General features: G+C 40.2%; 1 protein-coding gene across 11 annotated transcripts in view; it reads left to right on the top strand.

Annotated features, from left to right (window-relative positions):
• The window catches only part of LDB2 (LIM domain binding 2), a 226,157-nt gene that overhangs the window by 192,411 nt on the left and 11,008 nt on the right, over positions 1–22,738 (top strand). For all 11 annotated transcript variants that reach the window (XM_054824868.1, XM_054824866.1, XM_054824874.1 and 8 more), the window contains one exon: positions 22,004–22,127. In XM_054824868.1, coding sequence (XP_054680843.1) covers positions 22,004–22,127 — 124 coding nt within the window. The remainder of the gene's footprint in view (positions 1–22,003; positions 22,128–22,738) is intronic.

Raw genomic sequence — 22,738 nt, 5'->3', positions numbered from 1 at the left:
GTCCATGACATCATTGAAAACATGCCTGAAAGTTCTAGCATAGTAAAGCTATTTCCTATAATGAATTTTGTTATGCCTTCTCATATTTTCTGTGGACTCTGAAAATCTAGATCTGCTTGCATTCCCATCATCATAGTATTTGATCTTTTTGCAATTTTTCTTTTCTTTTTTTTTTTCCTAGCATTATTGTTATAAAAGCCATTATACCCATTACACAGGTGAGGAGCTTTAGGATGCTCAGAAGGACATAAAGCCACAGTCAGACTTAGGGCCTTCACTGCAGCCTTCAGCTAGAGGTTTATCTTTGGAGTTCATTGCTTGGGACACCACAGGTGTCTGTGCCATGCTGGTTTCAGCCAGCCATTCTTTTATTTTTACAGCACAGCATTGGAGGTGGTAAGTGATGATCTGGTATTCCAGAACCCTTACCCAGAAATCTTGACATATGGGTCAATGTCATCCTTAACCTGAAGGAGTTCAAAGCCTCACGTGCTGATGCACTGTGAAAATGCTAAAAAATTAGTGTGTGCTGTGAGCAACCTATTGAAGCTGGTCCACAATGCAACCAGGAGGGCATGGCTCCCTGGGTCAGAAAGGAGAGTACAAAAAGGAGCCAGATTGTCTCAGCTGATAGGGAGCATGGTTGACTAAGAATGAGGACTTCTGTGCTCCAGTCTTTGCTCTCAGGATTCATTTTTTTATTGAAAAGCCACTAAACGGCAGGTTGGAGTGATGATGCCAGTGGTTACTCTTCTACATACTCAACCTGTACTTCTATGTACTCAAGCTATCCAGGTCTTTCAGACTTAGAGCTCATTTGTCTATTCAAGACCCTTAGGTTATGTCCATCCTTAAGCAGCACCCGGCGATGTTCTTAGGTACCTGAATGCAATGTCTATACTCTTTTAGAGCTGTCCCTGGCCTGCTTTGCTGACTTTCAAATAATTCCTGGGCACGGTTCAGGAGTTGGCATGATAGAGAATCCATTGCTGGAAGGCAGTTTGTATGTGGTCTCCTGTCTTGGTGCATGAGAAGGCTTAACATTATGAAGGTAGGACATTCCCTGCCAGTTGGTGTCACTGCCAGAGAACAGCGCTGGCACATTTAGTTTACTAGAGTTGCTATGGCTTCAAGGGGCTTAAGCACACTATTTTGTGAATTCCAGCTTGTTTGAGTATGTGCCAGGCTCACCTCAACCCAGGTAGGTGAAACACAGGTGCCTCAGCAAGACTTTTATGGCTTATACTCTCAGAGTTGAATAACACTTAAATGTTGGTACTTCTGGATCCTTTGTTTTCCTGATGTTGCATTTAGTGGTACAACCATGGTCAGAGACCAAGAACAACCTTGAAGACCAGCTCTCCTAATTTTTTGCCTGATATCATTACCACCATTTCATTCCTTTTTTTCTTTCTATAATAACAGAAACACATGCTTGTGTGTACCTATTTGTTCTGTCACAGGAAAATGCTACTATTGTTCTGCGTACTGGGATCACAGTTGGTAATAACAGTTTGCTCTGTCAGCTAGCAGGAGAAATGACAGTCTCTTTTTACTCCCCTCCCATATACACTTCTAGCAGTGACAGAAATACCTTTACTTGCCTCTCTGGAAGAGGCCAGCTGCCTAGACTGGAGGCAGGCGTGTAACAGCCAAGCATCAAAGCACCCAACTGGTACATAACACGACATGTTCCAGAATGTGAGGACAGCTCCTGAACACCATGGAGAACCCGTAATACTTGGAAGTGTGTATCTGGGTCCACAAAATGGGACTAAAATCTGAAAAAAATGCCAGCTCCTCGTTGAATATGTCTGGTCCTTGTGTGCCTGTCTGAGTAAAGTAAAAATTTACTCTTTGATTTCTTTTGTTAGTGCTGCAAAGTCATGCAGCTTGCAAAGATTAGAGGGGTTCCACCTTTCTGAGTCGCCCTTTACAACAGGATTGTTAAGCGCTGAGCGCAGTGTTTTATTGTGGTGATATATGAGACAGAAGGAACACAGCTTGACTTTCAAACTCCAAGCAAGAGTTTGCAGTGCTAGCAATTAGGAAAAAGATATTCGTACATGTAAACTGCATGTCTTATCTGGCAGTCACTGTGAGATAATAATCATGGGACCTTATGACATTATTTTACCAAGACACAAATGAAGTATAACAGCAGTTTAAGGACCTTGTTGTGCAAAACTTTACACAAATCTAGTAATAGATCAGCTGGTCTGTTTTTAAAAGGAGGGAAGGAAGACTATTTATTTCCCCCCCAAAGGAACTGTTACAAAGCTATTTTCCTTATCAGAAGAACACCTTTTTCCTGAATGTTATCTCTTTGACATTTGTACTGTATAACCTAATGAGGGCAGGTGGAACACCATGGGAAAGAGTTATTGTTGATTTGATATAATTTTAACTTTTGTTTCAAACCTGCACATGGAGTTGGTATTTTGAGCCTTCATTTTGCTTATTGGTGACCTTGGGCTATTTTATAGTCAGTAAGAAGGAAAAAAAATAGTGGTTCTTTTTACTGCTAGGCTTTTAGGTGGCTCAAAGTCTTATCTAGAAACCGTGACAGAGTTTCTATATATTTTCTCTTCTGTGAGCAGCAGAGAGTGTTGCTTGATCTCCCTACATAAAATGGTAGGGAGCATTTGTGATTTAGATTTTTTCCTGGATGTTTGATTTAGACCTCTTACACATCTCGTAGCAAACACACAGTGGTCTTCTTGGCTGAGAGACCTGCTGTGCCGGCAGGGTGAAGCAGCACATCGTGGCCCTGCCTGCTGCCCCCATTACTCAACGGAGATGTCAGTCCACCCTGGCAGCCAGACACAAGCTGACCTTTCTGCATGAGAGAAGATTCCAGGAATGATCTTTTGACATGGTCATGCCCAGAAGATGGGCTTTCCTCTGCCAGACGTAAGGGACTGTGCAAACCTGTTACTCCACCGGTGTCAGTGGTATTGGCGTAGGGGGTTTGATCCTCCTCAGAGTGGATGCAGCGTTGTGCATGCAGTAAAACCCAGTGATCGGGAGAGGAGCTCGTGCATCCTCAGCTATGCCCATGCTCCTCCCATGGCCATCCTATTTTAATTTGCCTTTTTGACACTAAACAAATAAGTATAGGGGAGACCTGAGGGTTACAAATTATCAGCATGGAAAGTAAAGCCATGGAAAGTAAAGCCATGGAAAGTAAAGCCATAGAAAGTAAAGCTTTAATCTTACCTGTGCCCAGGTGCAGCCTATTCCCATCCTGGCATGAACCCAGAGGTGTGTTACGCTCTGGATCAGACAGTATACGAGGCTGTAGAGTATCAAGGCTCACGGAATACTTTCAGTCTTTTGAATCTTAAATGGCTGACCATCCGTAGTCTGTTTACATTTCCCTAATATTTACATGGTACTATAATACCAAACCCTGGATGAAGGTGAATTCCCAGTGCTGCTGCCCTGGCAGGATCAGAGGGCGGCTTCTATCACAATAAGAAGAAAAAATGCTTTAGCTCAGCCTGCTAGATAAATGACCATTGTTTGGAATTCCATCAGGAAAACAGTTTGTTTAAAAAAACTCTTTCTCCTCTTCACCATACTTGGCTACTGGGAAAACTAGAAGAGTCATACACAGATAAAAAGAAATTTAAGTGTAATATAGAACTAAAAGTAGGTTTCTCTGTTGTCATCTATCCTGGCTTCTGGCCAAAGAGATTTGGTCCCCAGCTGTCATGTCATCTTACTTACACAGCCCAGCCATAGTGGAGTAAGTATGATCCTCAAGAGCTCTTCTGAGTCTGGACCTGAGAGCCACAAGCCTCCACAGTACCATCAGTCTGTGCTCCAGAATGACCCTTTCTGGGGAGCTGAGATAATCAGCAGTAATTAGAGCTAAAGCAGGATAGCTTTCCTTAAACAAGCCAGCAAGGATCTGGCTCAGAACACAGTCCTAAAAATGCCTTTGTCTATCACCAAGCAGAAAACCTTCTCCAATTACTTTCAGAAACCCCCACATGGATTGGCTGTCTGTACCAGTTTCTTAAGCAGCATTTGTCCCACATCACCAGTTTCAGCCACACATTTCTGCCCACATGCTGCCTATTCCCTTGGTTATTTTTTGGACAGACCTATTCCCCCAGCTGGTTTGTTGTACAGACACACAAATAGCTGGGCTCGCACAGCAGTGGGGACAGCATGGTGCTGCTTAAGCTGGCATTGCCACCAAGAAACAGCAGCCTTAGCGTAGTGTCCTTTGGATCCTGTCCCTTCCTAAAGCTTCCACATGATTTCTACTGGCCTTGCTTTCTGGAGGAGAGGGAGAAAGGAGAGAAGGCAGTCAATTAGTACTAAAGTCTCCAAAACAAGATTTTTCCTAAGTGGCAGCTTATTCAATGTTTGATGGGTCATTCAATGACAGGTTGTACAGTTGGATACAAATACTTGCACTCTTCTTGCTTTTCAACAAGAGAAGAGTTCAACTCATTTCTCTCTTAGTCACAGATTACTGAAAGGTTGGGGAAACCGGGGCATACCTAGTGAATATAAAAATATTGCCATCATTTTTCATGTTCTCCACACCCTAAATGTTCACTTTGTGGTGCACATACCATATTGCTTCCCAGAACACTGATACTACGGTTCTTTTGAAGTCTGCAAAACTAGTTAAAAGCTTAAAAAAAGGGGATCTGAAAGAGCGTATTCCTGCTAATGCTTTGCTGGTCAGTGGTGTCGGCAGACTAATTTATCCTCATGTCTTGATCAATTGACTCATGGCATAATGATCTCATACTTTTCCCATTCAATCTCAGAATATTTTTAATGATTGGAAATCTCTGGCTCTGGCTGTGCTTTATACCTTGTGTCGTCTCTTAGACTTCAGGAAATTTCTTAGCAAGAGTTTCCACCTTTCAGTGGAGCTAACTAAAGGGCTCTCCAAGCTGTACAATTCTTCATCATCAGCTCCCAGAATGAACCCACTCGGGAAGAACAAGATAAATCAAACAACACAGGCAAGGACATAATGCAGACAATTCACAATAATAAAGTAGCTGCATTAGTCTCAAAACAGCAATTCAAAGGAGCATAGGATTAAGCAAATACTGTATATGCCAGTTCATTTGCACCATCTGCTGAACCGAATATCAGAAGGGGAAAGGATAGTAGACACATGGGACTGTGTGTTGAAATACATTTGGAAAAAGAAAATTGTTTGAGAAAGCTATGAAAACAAAAATCTGGGTGCTTACGAGTCTGCAGCCAGGAGAGGGAAGGAAGAATGATGTCATTTCATAGACCTGAGAGATTTGATTTTTTCATTTACCAGTTTCAGGAGTGGGGAAGGTTGTGGAGCTTAATATTGTCTACTCTGGAGTCTAGTTCAGACTCAGATAGGAATTGCTGTTTAACTATAGGAAACACAAATGTGGAAATTATTATGCAGAGAATAAGAAGCAAAGGTTTTCAAACATGCTTGGATGCTGTGAGAAAGTACATGCAAAGTTTGGGCTTGGACACAGTCACTGGGATATGGCCACAGACTGACTCTGGTTTAGATGGTTCAGACAGTGCAGCTGCTTACTAAGGATGTGTTGTGTTGATCAGAGTGGGTAGGAGGCATTTGGAACCTTTCAGCTGATCTTAGGATCAAGAATGTTACCGAGGATGTTTTCCTGTAAAATATGATCAAAAGCTGAGAACTCATAGTCATACATTGTGAAATATGTGTGTTAGTCAAAAGACGATATTGGATTTATGCATTGCCAAACATAGGAACAGTCATATAGGGAAAAAAGATCCCAGTATTCCAGTAGTCTGGGAAGTGCTGGTGCATCTCTGTGAAGTGTCATATGGCGTATTAGCATATACCAACCCATTTCAACCACTGAAAATATGTGTTTATTTCTCTTCATCAAGACTGCTTCAATATTGGAAGTTACAGTTTTTTCCCTTGTAATATAAATTGCTATAAGAAACATAATTGAATTGTTACTTATTTAATTGGTAATAATTACACTTAACAATCTGTGCCACAGAAGATAATGGCTGTGGAAGTCAAAAGGCATTTGCACAGAAGTTTAACTTGGTGATAAATGGCTTCCTCTGTGAGATGACACACAAGAGCTGCAAATACTGTCCCACCTTTAAAGACTTGAAAAATTCTGGTTTAGCTGCAGGAAAAAAAAAAAAAAAAAGGAAAGAGTTTTCTATGTCCTTTCCTTTGGTGTTGAATAGGACAGTATTTTGAAATGTGACAGTAAAAATTAAAAAGGTCCCTTAAACAAATGCAGTAAAAAGTCATAACTGTTTAGATAGTTTAATTTTAAGTTATTATAGTATTGGAACACCTCAAAATTACTGATAAAAGCATCATTGATTCATAGATATATGGTGTTAAATGACATAAGGCATCAGCAGAGAATCCAGTCTGACTTTGTGTGTATCATAGGCCGTTACATTTTACTGAATTACTGCCAAACTGAGCCCAGTGGCTTCCATTTCACTGAGACATAACTGGTGTTTGGCAAGAGCAGAAAGTATCCTCACAGCACCCGTTTCAAATTATGGAATTATTAGTTTCCTTATTATATAGATGGGACACAGAGTAGTTCAGGGAACCATTGGAAGGTCTTTCTGGATGCCGCATGCTCTACCAGGAGGCTATTTTCTCAGGGAAAAAAAAAAAAAAAGAAACCACCACAGGAATCTTAAGGTCTCAATAACTCCTTCCCCATAAAACTGGCTTCTCCTGACACTAGTGGTGATAATGAGAATTTGACGATTGTTCTGTGACTTGTGTGATATTTTCAGTCCTGGCTGGAACACATTAAAAAGCCGTTTTGAAGATAGAGGATACATTACTGTGATCACACTACCAGGAAAGTTCAAAATCTGTCCTTGCTCTCTAAAAGCACTGTAATGCCTGAAGAAAATTGATGTGGTAGCATAGGCAAAATTACCCAAACTATGTGCCAGAAGTAAAATTCACATTGCCTTGCTCACATAAGAAGATGTAAATTGTAAATATCTTTTAATAAATAAAGTATAAAAAGCCAAATCATAATTGTTGTGGTCAGAGTTTCCACAGACAGACACTGTGTCTTGTGAGTTTCTGGGGACATCGTAGCCACTCTGGAAATACCAGCTGCACTGTCCCCAGCAGCACCAGGACCGCTGCATACTGTCTACATGCATTAGTAATGTATGGACAGTGCTGTCTGCAAGCGATCACAGATTTTGGGTTCCCGATCCGGAAACATAGGTCTGTCCAGTTAGTCCAGTTCCTCTTCACCATGGAAATCTAACAGGACATCCCAGTCACCAGACCTGTAGCTGTCATTATGTTGACGATGTTCTTGGTCTAAGTCTCTCTGGCTGCATTTCTGCTGGTAAACTAAACAGAGCTACAGCACCGACTCAAGAGCTGGCACATAAATATCCACCCAGGTGGGCTGTTGGCACACTTTCTCAGACAATTTATCCCCTGCCACCTCGCGTCTCTCCCAGACCACGTCTTGGTACCATTCTCAGAGCTGCCTGGGCGAGGGATGGTTTCCAGTAAGAAGAGCGGTTGGGGCCACCCTCCGCTGGCAGCAGGCAGAGTTTAGCTGTGCTTTAGGCTGGAGAATAGGCCTCACTCATTTTATTTGGGAGTATAAATGTACCCATAAGTCTGTGGTTCCATACCCATTAGTACTGGATCCTTGTGCGCTGGATCACCAAGCCATATAAGCTTAGCCTGGATCAGACGGGAGCAAAATTACATTTCTGTTACATCAACAGAGCACCCGTCGTGGAATTTAGACTGACTTTGTTCTTTGTGCAGGGCAATACCTGTTCTGATGTTGGAATGGTACTGGCAGATGATTCCTTGTATGGCATGAAGTGTGCTGATACGAAAGTAATCTGTCAAATATTTTTTAAAAGATTTGAACCGGTCAAATTAATTTTTACAAGCACAGCTGTCTGCATCACTGGTACCCAGGAGCTTTAACGCCAGGGTTGCTGCGCTGCTGAAGCACAACCTTAGTTGCACAGTTAATGGCATTGAGCAGTGCTGCAGTGCAGTTGGTAGCACCGATGCACGCACAGAAGACCTTTTTCAATATTGCTATTACTGAGAACTTCAAATGAATGGATGCATTTGAAAGACTTCCCAGAAAATGCATTTCCTTTTCAGCTGGCAGCTCAGTTATTCATCTAAGTAGTCTGTGGATTAAGTAATTTGACAACCATTGAAAGGTTTCTTTTTGTGAAACAATTGTGTGTTATTGCTCTCTCCTTTTTCCATTTCACCTGTACAACTAACCCAGAAATTCAACACAGACATATCAAGACACACACGGAGACCAGACAGCAGCCACACCAAGTAGCATGTGATGATACTGGTGCATCTCAGGAACTATCACAGAACGGGCTTGTAGAAGACTGCGGAGGGAAAAAGAGAAGCAGGGAAAGGGTTAAGAAGACTGTTCTGTCCTATTTGCTTTTTAGCTCACTTTACATATGTGGGGAAAGAGGGAGCATGGACCTTAGTCATTTCACGTCACAGAAGATTAGTACATGGGAGGTCAAGTTGAGGTACAGCATCATGTGTTATAAGGCAGATGAATGATCTGGTATCTAATTTATTAAGATACCAGGCAGATGGGGCAATCTGATTTTTCTAAGTGCATAGTGTCTGTCGGGTTGGTGCTTCTCCCTTTTTCTGTCTATGCTATGCTGCAGTGCAGGGGGGGAGCGGGAAGAGGCTGGACTGTCCCCGTCTGGCCACGGCCGCCGTGTCGTGGCACTTTTCCCTCTCAGGGAGGACGTTACGCGTGTTTCTGCGGGGACTACCTCCGCAGCACCGACAGACCACCGAGCACTTGTGTGAGCGGGTGGTGCAAGGCAGTGCCATCGCCGCACACGATGCCCCCACGGCGCTGCAAGATGCAGTCATTCTGGGAAGTGGGGGCCGTGGGGGCCGGTGTGTTATACCTCCACCTGGCTGTCAGATCCACCCACCTTAAATCCCATCTCTGTTTTTTGTATAGATCCTGACAGAACAGCTCGAGTACACTGTGTACAGTCAGAAGAAAAGTATTGATTTAGCTGTACCTGAATAGAATTCTTAACAGAAAAACAAACCTAATGTTGGTGTTTTGTTTTTTTTTCTCTTTTGACTTTTGTGCGTGGGTTTCTGTACTTACCATATAGTATTTGATCCATGTGAAGTACAGAGTTACAGCTTGATTTTTAAGATGAGCACGACCCAGGCTCTGATCTGTGCAGGCACAATTTCAGAACCAGTAAATAATTTTGCCCATGTTTTATTGCCTGTATTTAATTGAAGTGCAAAGTAATAATTTCCTTCCTACCTACAAATCAGAGAATCAGATGGGCAGTTATTACGTTCTTCTGGGGCAATTATCAGGAACTCTACTACATCAGCATTACTAAAAAGATTCAAAATGTAGCTTGTCTGCAGTTCACTGGGCCAAGGGACAACTAGCCTGATCCAAAGTGTATCCTTATTTATTTTGAGGATGTTGCTATGAATTAAGTTTATTAAAACCTTATTTTAATAATAGGTATAGTATACATTAATTGTGTTACTAATTACATTGTTATGAAAATGGTTTAAGCATTATTAACACACGCACTATTGATACTTAAAAGCATCGTTGCCTGATGGTTGATAATACAGCTTCACTAGTGGATGATCTATGACTGCAAGCATTAAATACTCTCTACTTTAAAGTCATTAATCCCTAGTTTCTTCGAATACGTTTAATTAAAAAGTTCCATTTTCCAGTAATTGCTGGTTTTATATAACCCCGAAATGGAATTTTATTGAGGCACAAGGTCTTTTATGTAAACATCCATCTGTCCACAGCATAACAGTGCTGCGACAAGTTTTGTGGACTGGGCGAGAAGTGGAGAGATTACAGAAGACTGTGTGTCCCTATAAGAACTGTGAACTTTTGTCCTCTGTGTAACGGCTCTGGAGGATTTTTGCTTTCATAATTTTGGTACCAAACAAGGAAATTGCAGAGTCAATATGAGAGACAATCATGAAACAATGGGTTTAGTGTCAAGTGGAGTTGCTTTATTAGTTTATAAAGAAAAGCTCCTTCCTTATTCCTTTTTTTCCTATGTCAAGCTCTGCACTGCGAAGTATCATCTGCTTCTTATATTGTTCCTTTCTGTTTGAACACAGAATTAAGCAAACCTCAATTGCATATGTAAAAATATGTATACATATACATATGTATATATCTATATCTATATCTATATCTATGCTTCAGGCTGAGAGATTTCACTAATAAAATAGAAAATATGTTGGTATTAATAAGGTTGGTATTCAAAAAGTATGAAATAAATGCATGGAAGTTTGTCAGCTTATTAATCATTCCATTATAAGTGGTGGTTTTAGTTGCATTGCTCTAACATCTAACCACAGTTCGTTGGCTAAAGGCCAAGCTAGCTTTTGCATTGGCACATTACCATGCGGTGTAGTTCTGTACTTCTCTTCCATTTATTAATGCTGCAGACTTCCTACAATTCAGGCTAAAAATAGAACTGGTTATGTGAAAAACACTGCATTTGTGCTTGAGCTGCAGTATAGAAACAAGAGGATTTTATACGGATGGGGGAAGAGATTCATGACACAGAAGAGCTAGCTGCTTATACTCTGGAAAAAGCTTTCTTTTTGCATGGTTGTAAATAAGATTAGAGTTGCTATGTACACGTTAGTCTGAAGGATGAATCATAGTCGTGGTGTTGCCTCAGTATGTATGAATCTTCATGTGTATCTATTGTATGAAGGAAAGCTGATTTCTCATACAAGGAAACCTGAAAATAGTGCAATGTACAAAAGCAAATCTGTAAAACCAAAGGCAAAGGTGATGTTTTGTTTTTCCGTATAAAGAGTGTCTTCATCTGTGGCACGTATTTTGAAGTATCCTCAAAAAATTACGCACTAAACTAAACCTTCAGCTTGTATTTTGGCCAGGCATAGCCTCTCCCATTGTTCTGCTTTCAGTATCTTTAAGGCAGCATTTGCTGTCTCCAGACCACTTCACCACGAAAACATTCCTAAACTTATTTCCAAGTTGTAATACAGCTGCACAGTAAAAATTGTCAGCATTCAAATGCAGTCCCTACACTCTTGATCTTTTTTATAATGCTGTGATTTGTTTTGGATCAGCAGTATTTTGAACAAGACAAACAACATACTGGATTCCATCTGAACCTAAGGGAGCTGCCAGGGACACAGGTGAAGAGTGATAGTGGATGCATTTCATAGGCAAAATGAAAAGCGGCAAAACTGATAAGGTCTCACTGTTGCACAAATAGAAAAAGCTAACAGTTTGCATATCAGGAATATCAGGTGTTAGGATTTGACTCAGAACTGCTGAATAGTAGCTTGTTTGCCTTTGGAGAAATAGAGAGGAAGGAAATGTCATGCAGCAACATCACACGTGATTGTGATGGGAGATGGCAAACAGGGAAATAGACCTTTCCGATGCTGTTTCCTAAAGATACTGTTTGGACTGGCTGTGATGGTGGATTATTAAGGAATTCTGATTATTAAATATCTGCACTTGGCAAAGAATAAGAGAGGAATGAACCTCTTTTGAAGTGCACAACAGTCTCTCAAGTCACCCTTGTTTCGTTCTTAACTCATTACTGTGTAAGAAATAAAATTGTGATTGTGTTAGGAGCAGAGGCAATAATAATGAAATGAGAATAAATTGTAAGCTGTATGATTTTTGAACTATCTAGGGAAAATGAAATTAAGAAAGCTTTCAAATGTCATGCGCTTTGCACCAGGCCACTGAAATACAGTGAGGTAAAACAGCAGCTACTGGGTTTCTGTGTCGATTCATAACCTATAATTGGATGTAAAAAAGGAGAGGTTAGTTCACAGAACAAGGCTCAAGTAAAAAATATTTGGTCCAAAGTGCTTGGTTCCTCCTCTTAATTACTACAGACCAGCCTTAACCCCCCCAATGGTGGAACTCCATCCAAATGCAGCATAGGCTAAAATCAATGAATCTGTTCCGATTTACATTAGAATTTAATTTTGTCCTGACAAGCTCTCTGAAATTGATACTCAGTGCAATACCAACTGCAGTATAAAGGATCATATCATGCAGTCAACATGATGCACTTTGCAATATAATTTAACACTAATGTTAAATTAAATTACAAAAATAAATTTTATGGTCTCTCTCAAAATCATTTAAGAGCTTAATTCTGATCTGAGATATGTAAGACACAAATCTTGCCTACTGATCATTGAATATACAGATAGTTGTGAGAGAAGAATCACACCATATGATGGGCTGTATGAGACTTTTCGTTATGATACAGGCTCGTGATTTGATGTATTGATCCTTTTCTGCAGTTAGGACCTCTGCTCAAAGAGAAGGCTCAAGCAGGTCGACCTCATTGCAGAAACACCGGACAATCTATATACTTTGGATGAGGCCAGATTGGACCAGGAGGTCCATAAGGAAGAGTTAGATGGTGAATTATTCAGATTCTGGGTTTCACAGCTTTCAGAATTAAGCCCATCAGGAGGGAGATGAGACTTCTCCTGCAAGACCTTTTGCTTTCATTAGCTGAAAATACGTACAGCAACTGGATGCAGTTTCCCTCTGCCATTGGGATTCCAGGAATATCTGCTTGTATTATTGAAACCAACTGCCCTTACTTTGCCTGATTTGTCACGAGGGGAAAAGGAGAGGAACCAGATAACCTTCACTGTTCACTTTGGTATAGGAAGTAGGAAGAGGCATGAGCCCAGCTGGTGCAAACAATATTAAAAGCTCGTAAGACTTGTGGGATGCCGTTGAAGGAAGGGTTTTTCAAAACATCTCCCTATTGTACAGAGGGTGAATAGGAAAAAGAGCCTTTTTCTGAACGGACGTTCTTTAATGGCTGGGTAATGAAAGGAAGGGTGAATAATTTATAGTTGCAAAGTTCTTGCAAAGAGTCCAAAAAATATAATTCTATTAAAAACCAGTATGAAAACTTCAAAGAGAGAAGCAGGAATACAAACAATAAAACTCCTTTCTAAACCCATAAACTATAAAGATCTAGAGAGAAAGATTAAGCAAAATGACAAGGAAAGTAAAAAGAGCTACTTTTTCCAAGAGTCTGAGGGGAGAGGGTTATCAAATAGTTACAACAATGACTGGGGGGCCTAAAATGTTTTCTTTTAATGCTTAAGAGTATTGTGAAACAGAATTCATTCCAGCACATGCTGTAATGATGAGCGTACTGCCAAACCGATAACTAAATAAGGCAGATGTCAAATTCATCTCCACAAATGCAACTCCAGTGTGAGTGCTTCCCCTCAGACGGGGAAAGGAGAGCACATCTGTCCAGTTCAGCATTCATTACATGGCGTCTCAAAGGTGCTTCACACCATTCATTACCTATAAACTGAAGATGCCACTAAGACTGCTCATGTCCAGCATAAGAAATGCTTACTTTGGTACAATATGAATGCTGAGGAGGCCCTCAGACGTGGTTCTCCTCAGGGGAGAGTGTGTTCAGCTGTCCGCAAAGCATTTCAGCAGCAGTTCTGCAAGAACAAGGATGTTTACAGCAATGCTTTTCCAGTTACAGAAGTGTCGAACCCGGAGCCCTTTTGCTAGTAGGGACACACTGCAGGGAGTGAGGAACCTGGAGTCCCAGGTGGGATGGAGGAAAGGAGGGAGAAGCTTTTTGAATTGTAAAGGAGGCTGGGTTCCTTGGTGGCCAGGCACACAGTTTTGATACTGTCACTGATGCCACCACACGAAAGGGCAGAATTAATGGCCACAAGATCTAGCAAAGTTTCCATAATCATGCATTGGTCCAGAGTGCGTAGAGGAGAGGGTACTGGTGGAAGCTGTTAGCTAGCTGATATGTTTTAAAAAAAAAAAAAGGGATGGAGAAAGAGAAAGAAATTAAATTGGGGTCCAACACACTAATGAGAATTAGCTGCAGTACCAGTAATAGCTGTGCTGTGTTAAGAACTGTTTCTATTTCCTACCCACTCATAGTATTTGTCTGGCAAAACACATTTTTAAGCTTAGCCTTACCTGAAATGAATGCTGCTTCTTTCCATTCTCACTGTTGCTGGGAACTGAAATGGCTGCAGATACAGAACAGTGTAAAAACATGATGAGCTATGTAGCTTGGGAGCAATTGAGCAGCTGAATACTGCATTATTGAGAAATCATTCGCTACCTCTGGGTCTTAGTGAGAAACTGGAGAGTCCTAGACTGGCATTCAGGGCAGAGCACAGGATGAATAAACATCACAGAGTGCTGAGTATTTACTAGTGAATCCAGCATGGAGCTTCGGTTGTTGCATGTCATCCCACTGCATCTTGCAGGGTTGGCAACACACAGGAAAGAAATAGTGAATTCCAGGAGCCTTGTGGCAGAATTGATCTTATATTGTTTCCTAAATAATCAACTTATCAATGAAATGAATGACATTTTGCTTAATGTGCGGCAGGCAATCTGCATAGCAAAACAGCCATATTTTCAAGTGACATGTGAGAACCATTTAAATACATATCAGTAGTCCTCAAGGGACTTGTAGATAGCTACATGAAATTGTTGTTTTCATGTGCATACCTTAGTGTTGCCAAATTACTCCTGGCTTAGTATTTTCCCTCTTATCTAGTTGAGATAGGTATCTCTTCAGAATGAGGGCCTCAGTAGTTTGTAAAATATCCGTGTATATCTCTGGCATTGTATAAATAATAAATAATGAGCTGTAAATGCTAATGATCATTAATATTGCAAGTGTTAAGCTGGAAATTCTAGTTCCTAGCTTCTTAGGTGATTGCAAATATAAATATTCCTTGACTCAGCATGGTGAGTAGTCACAAAACATGGAACCTTCTCCAGGGTGGACTGATGGCTATTAAGTATATCCCAGACCCAGTAAATCTGAGGTTATGGAATTTGTCCCAGAATATGCTCTTGCTATGATATTGTGCTGCAGAACGAGTTTCTGCTTTTTTTAAAGCTAACACAAAATATCCACTCCGTATGGTTTTGGAGATGTACTTAAAATATGAGCCAAGTTCGAGCTGATGCAGCGCTGTCTTGCTGAGCCCTGAACTAGTCTAAAACAATTTCTTTGAGAGGTGCGATCACATTCATCTCAATGAGATTTTAAGTCAAAGCCTAAAGAAAGAAATTTCAGTGCCAGTTTTTAAACCTTTTCATTATTATCTGTTTCAAGCAAATGTATTTAATTTGGGAGTAAATACAGTAAATGTGCCTATACTGTATTTCCAAGAATTTTCCCACCTCCTTCTGGATACCAAAAGCTGATATTTTTCCCTACCTATGTAGCAAAACCAAGGACTGCAATCTGCTTTTACACTGCCAATTTAAAAATCTTTGGCACAGAAGGAATTGGAAATACGGAGAGAACAGTAGTCATGGTAAACAAGTCAGGGATTACTCTATGGTATTGGACTACTTGAGCTATTGGGGCTAAGAGCTGACTTTTCATTCTGTCCCAAAGATCATCTAAAGTTTCACTAAAATAAATGAGCCTGTGCAGACTGGATTTTGAATAGTCAGGTTAAAATAACTACTTTTATAATTTAAATCAAGGTGGTTACTGAATTTGCTGCTTGCTACACTAAGTACTGCAAAATTTCAAAATTGATCATTTTATTTATTCCCTGTATATCATTACATGGGACATACAATGAACATTTCCTATTAGTGTCCGCATCTCAGCAGGAGTGTACAGTGGTTCTTCAAAAAGTGAAAGACTAGTACGATGAGTGATGGGAATCTCACACCCACTTATTTTGGCTTAAAGTTTATCATGCAGGAAAGGAGCATGGATATAGTTGATCCACTGAAATGCACTGATGGAAGAGACTTATATTTGACTTGACATACTGGGCAAGAGCTTAGAACAAAGCAAAAGCAATCCCCTCCACAAAAACAAGTATGTAAAAAAAACCCCTCATTTCTTTTGGTTCATAAAAAACCCCAAACATTTCTCATTTATATCTCCATGTTTTTAATGGAAAACAAAGATGGTTTTTAAGATTAAAATGTTCTGTATTCACATGTGATTCTTAAAAAACACAAGCTATTTTGAGCAGTGCATAGCAAGCCGGCCAGTGAAAGAAGCAGCAATATGTTCCTAGGAAATTTTCATTCCTCCCTCTGTTCTGCAGAGGAATGATACTTACGTTAATTTTGAAAAACAAGTGTGAGCAGAGAAATTTAAATTCAGCTATAAGTGTTCTCTATTTCTAACACCAAAGAGTGAACCGTAGTGAGGACTGCAGCAAAGCGTTACCGTGTCAGTGCCATACTGCTGGGAGTGCAGAGCACTTGCACAGGGCTTTCACGCCGGTCCGGGAAGTCAGACCTTCAGGTATAGCTCTTTCACGGGTGCTGAAAAAATAGCCATATTGTGTCCCCTTTCTCGTCGTAGATGTATCAGTAAGGTGTCATGAACCTCTGGAAATATACACCTCTGGATGTCCATAAAACAGTGTGCAGAGAGATGTCAGTTCTCTTCCGAAATCCTGCCCCACCGAAGTCAGTGGGACCTTTCCCAGGGAAATGCACTGGGGCCAGAATTTCACTAGCGACATTAGCTGGAGCTGTTCTCTCTAGAGCACATACAGGGTATGAAGAGGGAAGACTGTGTTTCAGCATAGAACTAAAATGTCGTTGTGTTCAGATTTGTTAGTTAATAACTCACAATCTTTGTGGAGGATAAAAAATGAGCTCTTAAAGAAAGCACTGAAGCCCTTCAAGGCTGCACAGTGTACTCCAGGTACACCTTCACAGTCAAGATCCTACCTGAACATTAGACAGTGACTAATACTCCCATTCAGATGGGTTTTGTCACTTTTAGGAAGGGTTGTAAATCTCTGTGAGCTCTCACTATGCAACAGTTCCTATAGTTTTCAAGTGATTAATACAGGCATTCAACCAGGAGAAGTTTCAAGCATCAAAGCGTTAAAACTAAATTTCAGTAAAACTTCAGGGAACTCAACTCTCTCACCACGGTTAGGTTCCTTGCTGGTTTCATTCAGAAAAACTGATCTTACATTATACATTAACATTTTTAAGTGTCATCTACATGAAAATTTTAGAAAATTCCATTTTTTTTTATTGTGGTTAGTGAAACTTTTGCTTATACAGACAAAACTCGTAACCATGGGAAGACACAGTTCTCAAAACTTGCTTCTTTTATTAGACTTTGGGACGCATCAGCTGCCCAGCACTTAATGACCAGATATGTTTCCTACTTTAAAGAAACTGGCTGGTGGTTATGTCAGTCTCACCACCTAAGTATTGCAAGACTCGAGTCCCACCGAATTCTCTTTAAAATGCAAAAGGCATTGGAAGCCTGAAAGGCTGCAGTCCTTTTGTGCTCCTAGCGTGTAAGCAGGGGAAGGCTGTTAGCTGGGCTAGCTCTGCCACCTGCAGCTCAGCCGGCAGGACCGCACCGTCTGCACCGACAAACCTTCGCTACTGGAAATGTAAAAATTCTCATGGAGACAAGAGGTTTCACCGAAGAGGGTAATTGATAATTAAATTAGCAATAGAATACATAAGCTTGTGGTATGCAAAAGTAAAGTAAAAGAGAGCTTTCACATTGGTCTTTCTGCTAATCTTCACTGCTAGCAGAATGCATGTCTATTCCCAGAACAGAACCCCGGTGTCAGAACAAAAATCATAAGGCTGAAACAATTCTTGGTGTGACTGGAGTGATCTCAGAGCTGAATCTGACCCCTTACCTATGAAGGCCGATTTTGGCTCTGCTGATAACTGAAGTATTACAGGAAATTACGTGTGGATCCATATTCTCAGAACCCTCTAACTCCTTTCTGCAGTGCCTCCAGTATCTCCTCATATAACTCCCTTCTTAAAACACAGTTTTCTGAAATCTGTAAATGCTAGTCTTCTCCTCTAAAAAAGTCATTAAAAAAATAAAATAAATCAAATTCTTCCAGATGTGTTTTACTAACGCAAAAAAACATGTGCTTTATTATGTTCTCTACTTTCACTTCCCTGAGCCCCAAGGGTATAACATTACCATTTTCTCAAGTTGGATCCAAGCCCTGTAATTGATGAATTATCCATAGGATCCATATGGAACTCTAACAAAATCACTGACACTCTATACAGCACCAAAATGCGTGTATGTGTCCCAGTGTGTGCTGGGCACCCGCAAATATGAACTTTTCATGCCAATGACTTCCCTCGCTGTAAAGCGCTGTGTTTGTCTCGAGCAATGGATCCAACTCACAGCTATGACACTGTGAAACAGCAATGGTTCCCCAGTAATGGTCAGACATCGTTGTGATGAGTTCAAATAAGAAAACATGACTGGAAACTAGTTCTAATAATATTGGGTTACTAAACGTCATGTGGAGTTCTTTCAGTAGGTTTTAGTACTGCAGAGGGAAAATATATAATCTATTATGATAGACATATAGTTTTTCTTCTAACTTTGGGCTTCATTCAGTTGCCCACACACTTAAGACACCTTCTAGTGCCTGAAACATCCACACAGAGCCTTGTGTCCTTCTGGGACAGCAAGAGACATCAGAAGTATTGGATCCAGCATAACCTAGGGCATTTCAGCTGGTGCTGGACACCTGTGTGCGGGCAAACGAGTCCCACCTTTTGTGTTGCCTAAATGTGGAGCTTGGAAATGTCTAACTGTGTCTTGTCAAGCATTGCCATTAAAGGTTCTGGGTCCCTGGAAACGTAGAAATTATTTCTGTGATCATACATCGTCACTGCACTAAAATCTTTAAGTCTTTAGGGTATTTTCCTGGGTGACTGATTGTGAGCTGTGCAGAAAATGCTTGTAGAAGAGATCGGTTTTGTTGGCGTTCCAAATATTATTATTATAGTACTACAGTGAAGACTTGTACATTTTAATATTAACCAATGCTTGAAAAAATGTTAAACTAGATGTTTTGAAAAAGAATCTCACAGAGTGAGATTAGGTGATCTGTGGGGAATAGGCAGCCTAAGCCTCAGGCTTCTTCTATATGCCAGTGAATGTAGGAGTATGTAAAACATTTCGTTAGCTTTGTTTTAAGAAGTCACTTTGTAAAATGATGCAGTCAAGCCAGCCTGCCAGTTACCCTGCTCACTAGCAGTGAAAGCCGGCAGGTGGTTTTGGCCAACCTAGCTCTTAAATGCATCTTGTCCCCACGTTTTTAATCTAGCTTTTTGCCAACACCAAGCTACTGATTGTCAGTGGCGGGTTCCTGAGACTTAAGATAATTGGACCACAGTCTTTTCCTCTTTCGAGGATTTGGTTTTGAGTCACTTTAGGTTTCAAGTAGGTCTCAAAGGTCACTGAAAAAGACTGTGAGATTTAATATCAGTCATCGTTAATCCAGTTCATTTTACATTGTGCCCCATTCACATGAGCTAGATGCATTTAAAATGGACTTGTCACTGCAGAGTGCAATGCTTTCCTATTACTCAGGCATCCAAAGCTGACCTTACAAAAGACTTTAGAAGGAGAAAATGTTTGAGAATTCCCCAGAACCAGAAAAGGAATTCACACAAGTCCATACAGCTCCTAAATATCCAGGAGATGAGACTGTCCCACGTCCCAGTGGAGGGGTCCTGGCGCTTGTCATTTGAGTCCATGCGTGTGAGATCAGTCAGGAATTGCTACATTTTGGGTCCATATCCCATTTTAATCTTGCATGTGAAATGAAGGAGATTATAGACAGGATTAGCAGTCAAGATATCTACAGACAGCAGGGACTGCATAGTTCTCCTCAGTGCGCATTATGGTTAGTGCACAATAGGAAACATCTTTGCCAGATGATAAAGAAGAAACTTTCTCTTTCTTGCCAACGATAAATATATATGGAAGAGTAAATGTGTCATGAATAAAGTGTCCCTAAGGAAATCTCGGAAGACACTAGATGTATATTTACATACTTTTAGTGCCAGCAGGAGTAGGGCTATGTGAGTGTAGTGCTCTGCCCAGGCTAACTAGTTTGTTGAGAATTATCATAGCTATCTTTTTCATGCTAGTTAATATCTGCTCATAATGAGACAATTCAGGCAGAGCCCTTGCCGGAAACCCAGACTTTTGAGAACCAAAGCAATGATGTCAATTTTGATCACAAATCTCTCTCTCTCTCTCACACACACACACAAAACCTGAGCAAGTGCCTGCAGGTTTCAGAATAAATTGAATAAGAACTCAAAATACAACACCTCTTCCACAGCATAAACTGGATCCTGCACATACTTTAGGACCTGATGCTTTTAATTTTTGGTAGAATATTGAACCAGATGAAAATCTGAGCCCAAAGTGCACTATCTGATAGCAGCTCTCTGTCTATTAAATTACCTTGCCGATATTTATCTACAAAAATATATGCAAAAAGTCTATGTAAGAAAATAGTCAATGAGGCAACTGCAGATTCAATTTCTGCAGTTGGAAAAAAATAATTCCTCATACTGAAGCTCTTCATTCTCCCTGCTGCTTTATGTTATCTCTGTTTTAACTGCTGTTAATGAAAGGCTCATCAAAAAGCAGTGGCAATACACAATAATATTTAAATGCTGAATTAATCTCTTAGTCCTCATGGCAGCTCCCTTTCAGCTATTTTCCCTGCATATTTGGAATCTCCATTTATATGAATGAGAGTGGGGTGCACATGGGGAGAATGGAGCAAACATTGATCGGCTCTGAAGCCCAGAGAGAAGAATTTGCCTCATGTCTCATATATTTCTAAAAACACAGAAGGAAAACATCATAAGCTGAAGTAAATCCAAAATGCTCCTTCAGCAAGACTTCCTAAAATTAAGTAAATAACTCAAAACAAGACTCAGCTTAAGTTATGCCTTGCAATGCCAGCTGTCATTTTAACTTCTAATAATTTAACCAACTCATTGCCTTACTTTTGTTGGTTAAAAAAAGCCAAACCTTCCCCTGCTTCTAAATGCAGTTCTGCTTTGAAAAGCGACTCTAAAAATGGCATGCGGGCTCCATGTTTGTTCTGTGTAAGCTATTTCCTTATCAAATGTGCTCAGTTAGCAAGTAAGGAACCTTTTCCTTCTGTGCGCCAGCCCTGCAAAGTTCAGGTGGAACCTAGGGGGTCAACCTGGATTTTTCTTCTCACGTAGGATGACCAAAAAACCAGGGATCCTGCAAGCGAGAGTAAGCCCTCAATTACACGTGTGCAGTTCTGCAGTCTTCTGTGGCTTTGCGTAAGATTTAACGGACTGGAAATGATTCTGTGGTGATAAACAGGAGGGAATAGAAACAAGCTCACTGTGTTCTTTATGCTAGATCTGCTGTGCTAACAGGAGCAAAGAGCAGTGAACAGTGATTTTAATTACTAAATGAACAGATAGAAAATATATAAGACTCTATTTAAAGAAGAGGTTTGCTTGAAATTCAACATAATCAAGTGTTCAAGCTAATGAGGAAAATAAAATGCTTCCCTTTTTTTCTGGACATGTCAGTCGTGATGGGAAGAGAATGTGTAGTCATAACAAGAAAGGAACAAAATTATTTGAATTATTTTGCATGCGATAGCAAGATAAAATATCATGTTTACAACCCTCATTTATGAGAAGTCTTCATTGTGGAGTGCAGCAGGTCAGAAGATCACTGTGTGTACATTTTGCTATACGGGAATGATAACCCACTATGGGCATTTTATTATTTATTAATTCATCTTTGCAGTTTTGGCAATCAAGCATGAAAATTTTCTACTCTTCTGAAATCTCTGTAGTCTGGAAGACCAGAGTTGAAGTTTCTCAGATTTGTTTTAAAATACTTAAGATAGCAAATAGTGAGCAAAATTTTTCTCAATTCAGAGTTTTGATCCTGCAATCCCAGTGCAGATTAAACTGAACTGTACAAGACATACTCTGTTAGCCAGGGTAAAAAAAAGCCAAGAATATACTTTCCAGCTATGTAAACACTGATGAACTGAGTCTTTGCTTGGATGAAATCATTCTGTTCTGAATTTTTCTTCCAGTTGTGTGTAATACTGGAGCCAATGCAGGAACTGATGTCAAGACATAAAACTTACAATCTAAGTCCTCGAGACTGCTTGAAGACTTGCTTGTTTCAAAAATGGCAGAGAATGGTGGCCCCACCAGGTATGTTTCATTTCCAGTATTTTACTTATTTTATAGTTAAATTAATATAGAAACAATGGGAAAATTTACTGCAAATTTACTTACAAAAGAAAGTACTAAGAATTAGCACTGTTCCAAAAGTAAGCCTGAAAATGATTCTGATGTTTTATGATTTCAGTCTGACCCAACTGATTTATAGATGTGCACATTCAGATGGTTTCACTATGACTAGGATATAATTTAGTACAAAAATATGTGTAGATGGAATGCAAAATGCCTACTGGCTCCATTAGAATTCATCGTTTGTGTAATTCAGCTTCCTGCTGTGACTCTGAAATTACAGCTACAATTCATAATTAATTGTCTTTGAGACTAATATAATGTTATTTACAGGCCTGGACCTAATAATCTCCTTCCTCTTACACCTCAAAATAATAATTCTCACTTTTTTCAGATTATTAAAGATTTGTATATTTAAGACTATTCACATTGGTGCCCAGGCCAAATCTTGAAAAGTACAATTGCCCCTCTGTTCTTTTCCAGTTTAAGAAAAGTTATGTAATTGTCCTGATTTGGTCTGAGTTTGGAAGACTTGCAGGGAAATGGCATTCAGCACGCTCTAACATGTTCCC

This window comes from Grus americana, chromosome 4, assembly GCF_028858705.1.
Source record: "Grus americana isolate bGruAme1 chromosome 4, bGruAme1.mat, whole genome shotgun sequence".
NCBI lineage: Eukaryota > Metazoa > Chordata > Aves > Gruiformes > Gruidae > Grus > Grus americana.
Note: the sequence above shows the minus strand (reverse complement) of the source record. Positions and strands in the feature narration are given on the sequence as shown.